Source organism: Mus pahari, chromosome 2 (assembly GCF_900095145.1).
Source record: "Mus pahari chromosome 2, PAHARI_EIJ_v1.1, whole genome shotgun sequence".
NCBI lineage: Eukaryota > Metazoa > Chordata > Mammalia > Rodentia > Muridae > Mus > Mus pahari.
Genome location: NC_034591.1, coordinates 129413890 through 129426022, shown reverse-complemented (window position 1 = coordinate 129426022; position 12133 = coordinate 129413890). Strand labels below are relative to the sequence as shown.

Sequence of the window (12133 nt, the reverse complement as noted above, 5' to 3'; positions counted from 1 at the left end):
AACCACATGGTGGCTCATAACCATCCATAACAAGATCTGACACCCTCTTCTGGAGTGTCTGAAGACAGCTACAGTGTACTTACATATATAATAAATAAATAAATCTTTAAAAAAATAGATGCATATTTTAAAAAAAAAAAGAAAAGAAAACAAAGGTTAATAGAAACTTTTTATAAATAATTTTTAAAGATTTACTTATGAGTACTATCTGCATTTACATCTGCATGCCAGAAGAGGGCATAAGATCATATAGATGATTGTGACCCACCATGTGGTTGCTGGGAATTGAACTCGGGACCTCTGGAAGAGCAGCCAATGTTCTTAACCACTGAGCCATCTCCCCAGCCCCTGAAGGTTTTGGTTTTGGTTTTGGTTTTGGTTTCTTGAGATAGGCTGGCCTAGAGCACACATTGTAGACCAGGCTAACCCACAACCTGTCTGCCTGTCCTCCAACTGCTGGCCCTAAAGGTCCTTAATGATTCAACCATCTCTGAACATGATTAAGTTACAGGAGATATTTATTAACCAGCCCAGGAGTTGCTGCTTTTCCCCCCAGGGACAAGCCCAAACCCTCAACTTCTCAAGAACAAACTTGATATCTTAAAAAAACAAAACAAAACAAAACAAAAAAAAAACAGGGATTGTTCTTGAACTCACTGTACACACCCTAGCCTCTGCCTCCCAAGTGCTGGGATTGACCACAAGGTCTTTATCTTCTCAAATTAGGAGAAAAGGCTGGGCATGCTAGTTCATGTCCATGACCACAGTATGTGGGATTCAAAGGCAGGAGGATTCACAAATTCAAATCCAAACCGAGTTACTTAGTGAGATCTTGTCTCAAAAATAAGTAAGGATGCAGCTCAGTTGGTGGAGTGCTTGCCTGACAGGCACAGGCCTTGAGTTCCATCCTTAGCACACATAAACTGGGTGTGGTGACACATGCCTGTAACCCAGTAACTTGGGAGGTAGGGGCAGTAGTCAAGGTTATCCTCAGTTATACAGAAAGTTTGAAGCCAGCCTGGGCTACATGCAACCCTGCCTCAAAAGAGTAAAAAGCTGTTTCTTTCCCCTGCCCCATCCCCCTTGCCTGGGGTGGGACCCAGGGCTATACCACTGAGCTGTATACAAACTGATGCTTTCATTTCTAACCCAGTGTGAATTATTACCAATATAGTCACCACAGTTTCTGGGAGCATTAGCAAATGAGGGTAAAAGTACCCACAGGAATAAAGTCAAAGAACATTCTGGAACCCAAGTCAAAGTGCAGGACCACTCTGACTGTTGCTCAACTCTGTCAAGAAAGTGGAGAGAACTGGGCAGTTGTAAACTAGTTCCTGTAACTGCCCGTGAAGGCGGTACTGGTTCAGGTCTTGCTTACATAGGGCCATTGAAAACAAAGGTCCTAGCCGGGCAGTAGGTGGCACATGCCTTTAATTCCAATACTTGGGAGGCAGAAGCAGGAGGATTTCTGAGTTTGAGGCCAGCCTGATCTATAGAGTGAGTTCCAGGACAGCCAGAGCTACACAGAGAAACCCTGTCTCAAAAAACAACAACAACAACAAAAAAACACAAAAACAAAACAAAACAAAAAAACATAGAAGGAAGGAAGGAAGGAAGGAAGGAAGGAAGGAAGGAAGGAAGAAAACAAAGGTCCTATCGAGTTTATAGTGAAAGCCTGTCCTCCCAGCTGCTCCACTAGAGGCTGAGACAGGGGGATCACAAGTTCAAGGCCTATCTGTGACCCTTAGTAAACACTTGCTCAAAAATAAAACAAATACAACAAACAAAAAACAAAAAAGGGGGCTGTAGTTATGGTTCAGTGGTTGAATGTGGGGCTCAATCCCCAATGTGGCAAAAATTGAATCCTGGCCTGGGCTGGGACTCAGTACTAGGGTACTTCATTGGGCCCTGAATAAAGCCCCAAAGATCCAACCCACCAAGACCTGCAAACTCAGTGCAGCACACACCCCTCATTTCTCTGATGAGTATCCTTAGTCTCAGAAGCTTGGAGAGACATTCATGGGTCCCTTGTCCTCCCCACCCCCACACTGGTCTCAGGGAATGAAGAAACTGTTTCTGAGAGGACCAAGAGCCAAGACACAATTGGGATAGAAGCACAGGGTGGATTTACCTTAGACTGGGGAGAGTCGGGTGCATCAGTTTTCAGGGAACAAGGCGCATCCGCCTTGCACGGACGCTGACATGAGGCCTGCTGCTGGGCCCCAGCCATGGTGGGCCCTGGAAAGGACGATATGGTCAACACTCTGCCTGGGGACTCATCCCAAAGACAGCTTTTCCCTTAGTCAGTGCTGTCACCTCCTGACACCGAGTGCCAGCCGACAAGCTTCATGGGTGTCATTTCATTTAAGCCTGGTGACATCTTGCAACAGGTGCAATTTGTCATCTTGAATGACAGGAGGAGACCCAGAAGTGGGAGGTGTCCTGAGCAGCCCAGGTCGCAGGATGGGGGAATGCCCCTGTGCTGTCCCACTGCCTGGTAGAGGACACAGAGAAACCTCCAGTGTGGTTCCACAGTAGATGGTGTTCCACCTGGCATGGCCTGAAGGACTGGGGAAACCAAGGGTACTGAGGGAGGGGGGAGGGAAGGCTCCTCCCTCACTCAGTAAATACCCAGGCACCTCCATCCTGGGGGTACCAGTAGCCAGGGCTGACTCAAGCACCTATCATGCTACTTTGCAGAAGGGACTCAAGTATCCATAGATAGACTCTGGTACCCTGCTCAGTGGCCGCTGGGTCACCAGAAGTCAAGCTGACTGGTGGGAGCACGGACCGTCTCCTTGAGTGGGTTGGTTGGTCTGTTTGTTCTTGTTTTTGTTTTTTGAGACAGGGTTTCTCTGTGTGGCTCTGGCTACCCTAGAGCTCTCTGTAGACCAGGCTGCCTTTGCCTCATGAGAGCTGGAATTAAAAGCTTGCACCACCACTACCTGTCCCAACATTTTCCAGTTTTTAAATGTTGTCAAAGAATTGTCTAAGGTTTCCCCAGATGGCCGGGCAAGGCAGAGTAGCCCAGCCAATGAAGTAACCACGGGCCATGCTTGCAACCTGGACAGCAACACAGAGCCTTCAATGCACTGCTTTCGTTGTCTGTATGGATACTGCAGTTTTTTTTTTAAGATTTATTTATTACTATAGATTAAATATACTGTTGATTGTTGCTGTCTTCAGACACACCAGAAGAGGGAATCAGATTTCATTACAGGTGGTTGTGAGCCACCATGTGGTTGCTGGGATTTGAACTCGGGACCTTCAGAAGAGCAGTCAGTGTTCTTACCTGCTGAGTCATCTTGCCAGCCCGACACTGCAGGTTTTTAATAAGAATCTACACATACTACAGCATATATCACACAAACGACATACACCACACACACACACCCACACACACACACCACACACACCCATAAACACACCAAACTCCACGCATCACACACACACACACTTCATACCATACCACACACACAACATACACCACCACCCCCACACACTACACCACAAACACTACATACACTGTTGCCACAAGGGATCACAGAGGGCCTAGTGTGTAACTTCCTGTCTGCGGAGCGCTGCACAGGTTCATGGAAGGTCGGGGACACACCGCAGGACCCATTCATCTCTACATAAAAGTCCTCAAAATACAACTCTCCAAGTGCCCAAGCTTTTCCTCTAAAATAAAAAAAGCCCTCAAACAGCAACTTCCCGGGACAGCCCACAAGCCTGAAATCTGGGGCTTTCCCAGGGCTGAGTGGCCTCAGTAATCAATGGAAAGAATAACTCCTCCTGTTTCAACTACAAAAATAGAACTTCCGCTTCTGTGGGAGGGATTGTGGGGACAGGCCCAGTGGCCCCAGTGGCACACCTGCTCCCCAGGGCCACTCAGGAAAGTGAGCCATACAAAGGCTAATGGTGAAAGTAGAAAGAGGCCCCGGCACCGCCTGCTCCTCCCCCACCTCCCCCACCTCCCCACTCATTATCTTTCTTTGGCAAAGGAACAGCAGTTTGGCCCCCGTCAGAGGACCTGTCAGAAATTGAGGTTCATAGGGCAGCACATTTTTCCCCCTTCCTTTGATATCTTTAGTTACAGGAAATAGTCCTTGACCTAGCATTAACTGCCGGGGCCCCCTCCACACACACCTTTCCTCCTCTTCCTTTTTTGAGATGGGGTCTCATTATGCAACCCTGACTTTGGAACTGGATATAGAAACTGTAGAGAGCACAAAGGTCTACACTAGTTCCTCCCCTGGCCCCTTAAGCTATAGAATTCATACTTTTTCTTTCTTTCTTTTTTTTTTTTTTTTTTTTTTTTTTGAGACAGGATTTTTCTATGTAGCCCTGGCTATCCTGAAACTCACTCTGTAGGCCAGGCTGGCCTCAGACTTGGAGACCCACCTGCCTCTGCCTCCCAAGTGCTGGGATTAAAGGCGTGTATCCCCACCACCCAGCTAGAATCTGTGAGGATGTGACAGCCAGCCCTGACCTGACTGGTGTTGCCTGCCCAGAAATGAGCTGTGCCACTCCAGTCTTCCAAGCACTCAGACCTGAGCGACCATTCACACGCATCCCCTATGATGACTAAAGAAACATACTATAGAGCCGGGCATCCGGTAAGGGCCACGGACCTGTTGCTCTGGAATGCCTGGGAGATCCTGGTGGCCTGCAGGGGAGATCAGAATTGGATATTGGGCCGTGAGGTGTTAACATCTGCCTCTGCGTCTGTAAAACCTGCTTCTCGATATGGGAAAGGGATAGTCTTTTATTACTATAGCAGGAAAGTAAGGAACAGCTGAGGGAAATAAAATGATTCTCCTGCCCAGCTGTGGATTCCATGGGCAGTTGTTTTGCACACCTTTCTACTGGCTATGGAGTTGTTTTTAACTGGATTTCCCTGTCCCCTCACACAGATCCATATGTGGTATCTGCAAAGGCGCATGCCTAAAGAAACCATGTTGGCCTAGAATTTTCATTCACACACACACACACACACACACACACACACACACACACACCTCTGCTTCCACCCAGCTAAGGTGCCTGATTCTCTGCAATAGGATACAATGGGCTCTGTTCTTACCCATTTACAGATGGAGGAACTCAGAAATGAGGAGGCTGAGAGGGAATGTAAGCACCGGTGGGTCAGCCTTGGGCCCGAACCCCTAACCCTGACTTCTCCATGCAGGACTGGCTGGCTTCAGGCTCCTCAATGAGCTGCATTTCATGGCTCTGGGATCTTGAGCTTGCAGGCCAGAGGCTACAGGAGGTAAGGATGAGCCCCCCCCCCCCCGGGAAGCCATTGCTAGGTGTCCTCTTGTCATCTGGCAGACTGTCCCTCAGCTCGAGGCTGAGCATGAGAGGCTGGACACACATACAGTGCTCTCTTCGAGGCTCTGGGACAGCAGCATATGCCGTATGGGGGAGGCAGGAGTGCTCAAACCCCATGATTTAAATCACCTTGAGCAAATGCGTATTTTTTCTTTTGCTGAAATTGATGGAAGAGGGAGTGGCTCGGTGGTAGAGCACTCATCTTGCACGCCTAACCCCCAGGGTTCGATCCTCAGCTCTCCCTCCCTGCCCCACTCTGAAAATGGTATTCATAAACTTAACACTGTAATGAGAATTTTGGAATTTTGGCTTCTTTAAAATATACAGAAGCATATGTTTTTGTTTTAAGCCCAGGTGCGGGGATATCGGGCTGCGTGGCAGCAGCTGACTATGATTTGCCTCGTGCTCTAACAGAGCCATGGTTTTGCCAGCTGCAGATAGTTTCTGCAGATAGTGTGATGTTCGGAATCCTGGGAAGGATTCAGAAGGTATATAAATTCTACTGCCCCGAGAAGTGGGGTTGGTGGCTGTTGGTCACTCAGGAGGGTTGGTTACAGTTTGTTAGTAGTCATGCTCAAAGAGGAAAGAAACTAGATTTATGGATCTCTCCCATCCTTCTTTCCCTCCTATCTACTGATGAGGGTGAAACTGGGATGGGGTGGGGGATAAAGGGTAGGAAGAAGAGCCCACAAATTAGCAAAGACCACTATATAAACATTTAGCTGAGGACTAAAGCCAGGCCGTGTGTATACCAAGCAGACACTGTCATGGGCCACAGGGATCCCTGACTTCAGCTTCCTGAGGAAAGCCAGATAACAGCCACCCAGTTATGCAGTCCAGAATAGAGTCAAAATCAAGGTCCTCCTGTCTCAGATGCTCGAATAGCTAGGATTGCACGCATACACCACCACACCTGGATATCTCCCCTTTTCTAATTCACTGTGCAGTGTGACTTGATGTACACACACATACACACACACACACACACACACACACCATACCCCCAAAAGAAAAAAATAATACCCATGGGTCTGAAAAGATGGCTCAACAATTAAGAGCACTGGTTGCTCTTTAGGAGGACCTGGGTTTGATCCTAGCACTCACATAGTGATACACCACCATCCCTAGAGAATCCCAGGGAACCTGATGACCTCTTTTGACTCCACTGTACACAAGTAGTCCATACGCATAGTCAGGCCAAGCACCCATACACATAAAATGAATAAGTCTAAAACTCAGAAGAGGAGGAGGGAGAGAAGGGGAGCACCTGTGTCCAGAAAGGAGTGTGGCTTCACAGGCCGGACCTTCTCCTGTTCATCCTTGAGGTTTCTTCTAGAAGTAGCCACAGCCCCTGGCTTCACAGCCTCTGGGAAGGCTGGGAGCGGAGATGTGCTCTCAGGAGCCGGCTTCCCTGGAACAAGGTATAGAAGATGGTGTTACTTTCCACGACCAGGAAGCTATGGAGAGGTAGGTCTGCGAGTCAGAGACTTGAGGTCCAGCCCTGCCTCCAGCACAAATTCTCACTGTGCCTCCTGAGTTGTTCTCTCTGGGTCATGACTTGCTCATATGTCTACTGGGCTATGACAATGCCATGTGGTTTGGCTCTGACATTCTGAAACACACACACACACACACACACACCTTCTGTCATGGTAGTTCTGTGACTTCCAAAAAGTCACTTTCCATCCATGAGCCTCCTATAAAATGGAGACCATCAGGGCTGGAAAGACGGCTTGGCAGTTAAGAGCACTGACTGCTCTTGCAGAGGACCTGGGTTCCATTCCCAACATCCACTATAGCAGTTCAGAGCTGTCTGCAACTCTAGTTCCAGGGGATCCTTCTGATCCCCGTGAGTACCAGGCATGCACATGGTACACATATGTGCATATAAACACTCATACATGCAAAATAAACAGGGACTGGGGAGATGCCTCAGTGGTTAAGAGCACTGGTGATCTTCCAGAAGACCCAGGTTTGATTTTCTGCACCCACCCTGAGGATCAAACAGCCCAGGTTGATAGGGCTGGCTGCAGAAGTCACCTACCAGAAACATCCTCACTTCTGCATAGTATATATAGTTTGGGGAACCCTCAAAGATGCCCGGAGGTCACCTGCATGCCAGCTTTCATCCAGACCTCTCTGAGGTTCTTTCAAACAGCTTTCTCCTCTCTTCCAGCTAGCGCCCAGGCTTACCCTTCCTGCCAGCAGCTCGGCTGCCCTTCCTTTGCCACCAGGCAGCAAGAGCCCGTTCTGGCCACATCACATCCCCGTTGCTTAAAGGGAAACACTATAGCTTCTTGTTGCCTGGATAATGTCTAAACTCCTTAGTCTGGATTCTTCAATATTCCCACTTCAGCTAAACCCAAATTGTGATAGAGGTGGATACAACTCAAAGGTGTTAGAGCTAACATGTGTGTGTGTGTCTCTGAGTGTGTGTGTGTGTGTGTGTGCGCGCGCATGCGTGCGTGCATGCGTGCAAAGAAACAAAAGTCATTGGTTCTTGGTTGGTTTGGGGTGGACCCATGTGCGAAAATGAAAGCTCACAGGGGATCCCACACCCTCTTCTATCTTCCTCTGGCACTGTGTGCAGGAGATGCATACACAGGGCCACAGGCAAAACACAAGGATAAGCCAACCATGGTCGCAACCCCCTTTCATGCCAGAACTCTCTATGAGTTCTGGGCCATCAAATAAGAGAAACTGCAGGGATGGTGGCGCACACCTTTGATCCCAGCACCTGGGAGGCAGAGGCAGGTGGATCTCTGTGAGTTTGAGGTCATCCTGGTCTACATAGTGTATTCTAGGACAGCCAGGACTACATAGCAAGAACCTGCCTCAAAAAGACAAAAGTTAACAAAGTCGGAGTCAGAGATGGACGGAAAGGAGTTTCAACCACCTCAAGCTGGGTGGGCAGCCTAAAAACGAGGACATCAGTCTAGGGAGCATTCCTGGTGCAAGTGGGGACTCTGCTGGCTCTGCCCATCAGAGCATAAAGAACTAACCAGTCTTTTAGCAATGACCACAGCCTTTGTCTAGCTCCTGCAATGGTCTTATAAAAATTTTAGAGAAGGAAGTTTCGCAGCATTTTCCTCTTTTGGAAAGCCACTTCCTCTCAGGGGTTTCTCTTGTTTTTCCTCTATTTCTAATGATTCAATAATTCTTTCTTTTTTCTAGCTTTATTTTTATTTAATGTGTGTGTGTGTGTGTGTGTGTGCGCGTGCGCGTGTACATGGCTGCCACATGTATGCAGTGCCCACAGAAACCAGAAGAGGGTATCAGATCCCCTGGAGCTGGAATGACAGACAGCTGTGAGCCACCCAATGTGGGTGCTGGGAACTGAACTCAGGTCCTCCCAGAAGTATTCTTAACCCCTAGGCCATCCAACCAGCAAACTGTAATTCTTGATAAAGTTTATTTATGCTTTTTCCGTACTCCAAAGAGGATCTATGTATGTTTTGTTTTGTTTTGTTTTAAGACAGAATCTTACTATGTAGCCCTGGCTGGTCTGGCCTAGAACTTGCTATGTAGAACTGAGTGGCTTCACATAGCTCCTCCTGCTTCTACTAAGATTAAAGGACTGTGTCATCAAATCCAGAGTCTGAGTCTTTCATCTTCATTTTAAGCCATTGTCTCCGATTGGCCTTTGATGAATAGGACCATAGGATCCTGGGTCAAGCACAGCTCAGGGAAGAAATATCCCATTACACTAACACCTGCTCCATCACCACAATCCAGTCTCGTGGGTTTCTTTCTTCATGGACTGTTCAAACTCCGGCACTGTTCCTTCCTATCCTGGTCTTTAGCAAATGTGTTTTGATTTTGTTTGGTTACTATGTTGTTATTTGGGTTAGAGTTTTTGTTGTTGTTGTTTTGTTTGTTGAGAAAGGGTCTCTCGTAGCCCAGGTTGCCTCGAACCAACCATGTTTGAGAGGGAATTTCTAATCCTTATGCCTCCAACCCCAAGTGCTGGCTGGGCTTAGGGACTGGCATCTGTTGGGTCATACCACCTGGAATGTAGTCTCTAAGCCAGCCACTTCCCCACAGCAGCCAAACCACACAGTCTGTAGACCAGGCGGGCTCTGAAGCCCTGGAAGGGAACAGACAGTCTTTGTAACAAAATGTCAACAAAAACCATTTGCTGAGGTAACTGCCAATTCATAAGCATACCCGCCACCAAGCTGCCCAAACAGGGAATGACCAAAAGCAGATACTAAAAATGTCCCCAGGAGGTAGGCTGTTCCATACATCTCTTATCCAGCCTGCACTGAGCCAGGGACACTGTCTTTCTTGTGTTGTTTGTCTCTCTCCAGACAGCCTAGAGTAGAAGTCCCATGGTCCTCAGCGGGCATACCTGCAGCAACTCCAGACAGGTGTATGAAGCAGAAGGACAGAGGTGGCTCCCCGGTAAAGAACCCCCAACTGTGACTTCGGGGTGAAGCCATGCCCACAACAGTAGGAAATGATACCCCACCTGCCCCCACATTGCTCCTGGGTCCAGCATATAATATATCTTTTCTTTTACATTCTGTATATATTATTGTGTATGTACACAATATGCACACACCAGCATTCGTGTGTGTGTGTGTGTGTGTGTGTGTGTGTGAATATGGACACCAAGACTATCATAGAGAGAGTGGATAGAGTTTGAGACAGGCACCTTGTTGTTTTTCTTCTGTGTTTAGCAGGGTAGCTAGCCTGAGGACTTCCAAGAATTCTCCTTCCTCCATCTCCCATCTCCTTTAGGGGCACTATAAGTACAGACACTGGTGCCTGTGTCTCCGGGGATTTGAACTCAGGTCCTCGAGTTTGTGAAGAAGTGCCTTTATACACTGAACCATCTCCTCAGCTAAGGCATTTTCCTGAGTGAAGCCTGGCTGAGACTCAGTTTCTTCATTGGTAATATAGAGGTCAAAGGTCACTCCATCCTAACCTCTGGGTCCTATTCCTGGTGACTCTGTTCTTTCCCAGCTGCTGGGAATGAAGTCAGTACCTGGCACTGAGCCACGGAGTCACAGCCCAACCCCTGTGACTTTTTTTTGTTGTTGTTGTTGTTTAGCACAAATCTGCGTCTCCTGCTCGAGGATATGTGGTGTGGCATAAGGGACCTTTGCAAGCTCCGCCCATGAGGCATACAAGAGCTTCCTTTGCTTTCATTGCAGGGAGAGTCCATCCTTTCTCTCTCTCCTGTTTTTTTTTTATAATGACATGCCCTAGCCTGCACCTGGCAGGGTGTCACAGGGTCACATTCAGGACTGGGGTGGGAAGAAGACACACTGGGTGGAGGGCATGAGAAGGCTCGGAGGGAACCTGCCAGCACATTAAGGGTTAACAGGTCCTCAACCACCCAGGGATACCTAATGACACTTGCAGGGCCACGCCCAACCACAAATGTCAGCTGACAGCCCCAGGTCAGGCTTTACTACGTCAGGCCCCATCAGCTTCCTGAGAATTCCCCTGACCAAGGGAGCTTTGGGTTAGATCAAGCTGTCCATTTGCAAACGATAAATAGCTTGTGTGAGTGAGAATCGAACCGTTTGGGCTGAGAATAGGTCTCAGAGGTCCAGGGCTTGCCAAGCATCAACGAATCCCCAGGTCCCACACCCCCAACACCAAAAGAAGTAAATAAATAGAAATGTTTAAAAAGAGAAGGAAAGAAAGATATTGAACACCCTAATTTGTCTTTCCTAGTTGCCAGTGCCTCTTGGCAAGGAAGGTTCTGGATTGTGCAGTGCAAACCAGTCTTGCTCTCTCTCACTGTGAAAACCAAATGGAGAAAAGTGTGGCTTCTCTTGTTTCTGTTTTCAGGAACCTGTTGCTGCTCAGTCTGCAAACCACCCCCACCCAACCCCCACCCACTCTTTCAATCACCAGGAAGACACAAGACGCTGGAGCACCGCCACAAGCTGAGAGGCCAAGAGCAAAAGGTGAATGTCCTATGTCACAGCAGAGCAGCAAGCTGGTGGCCGAGTTCCCCCAGACAGCTTCCCAGTGCTAGGGCCACAGTTCTTTTTCCCTTCCGGGGTTAAATTCTCAAGGGCATCGGGCACAGGTACTGATCCAGAGTCTGATCCAAGGCAGGACACCGTCAGAGGGGTAGGTAGACCTGGGCTGAGGCAGACACAGCTTCCCTAGCCAGCTGGTAGCCAGGGAAGGAGGGTCGTGGTCCTCCAAGTCTCCTGCACCTCCAATGGAGTGACAGTCACCCTAACCCAGAGTTCTGGGGGCTTACCTGAGCTTGGCAAAATGAGACCAGAAACACAGCACAGCAGGTTGGGACCGACCCACCAGCAATGCACACCTACAGTGCCAACCACCAGGAGCCAAGCGCAGGAGAATCTGATGTTCTCAGTTATCCTCTGCTACACAGTGAGTTTGAGAGGTCGGCCCGGGCTATGTGGAACCCTGAGTGGCACTCCGACTGAGAAATAGCCCCAATATCTCGAGCATGTGAACATTTGGTAACCAGTCAGTGATACTCTTGGGAGAGGCTTATTAAAGGGCCTTGTTAAAGGAAGTACGTCACTGAAGATGGGCTTTGAGTATTTAAAGACTCATGCCCCTTTCAGTTTGTTCTCTGTGCTTCATTTCAGTGGTTCCATGTGTAAGCTGTCAGTTTCCCACTCCAGCCATCATGTCTGCCTGATGCCATGCCTCCCCACGGTGACACAGGACAGATTCTCCTGCTACACGAATTTTTCCTCCTCCTCTCCTCCTCCTTTTCCTCCTCTTCTCCCTTCTCCTCTCCCTGGTCCTCCTCCTAAGTCATTTGTTTTGCTTTTCTTTTTTTTTTTTTTTTTTT

The 12133-nt window shown here is 48.4% G+C and overlaps 1 protein-coding gene across 1 annotated transcript in view; it reads right to left on the bottom strand.

Annotated features, from left to right (window-relative positions):
• Irak2 (interleukin 1 receptor associated kinase 2) overlaps positions 1–12133 on the bottom strand; it is a 58432-nt gene that overhangs the window by 21661 nt on the left and 24638 nt on the right. The window contains exons 3-4 of the mRNA XM_021190871.2: positions 6602–6745; positions 2132–2238 (exon numbers count right to left, since the gene is read on the bottom strand). Of these exons, the coding sequence (XP_021046530.1) occupies positions 2132–2238; positions 6602–6745 (251 nt within the window). The remainder of the gene's footprint in view (positions 1–2131; positions 2239–6601; positions 6746–12133) is intronic.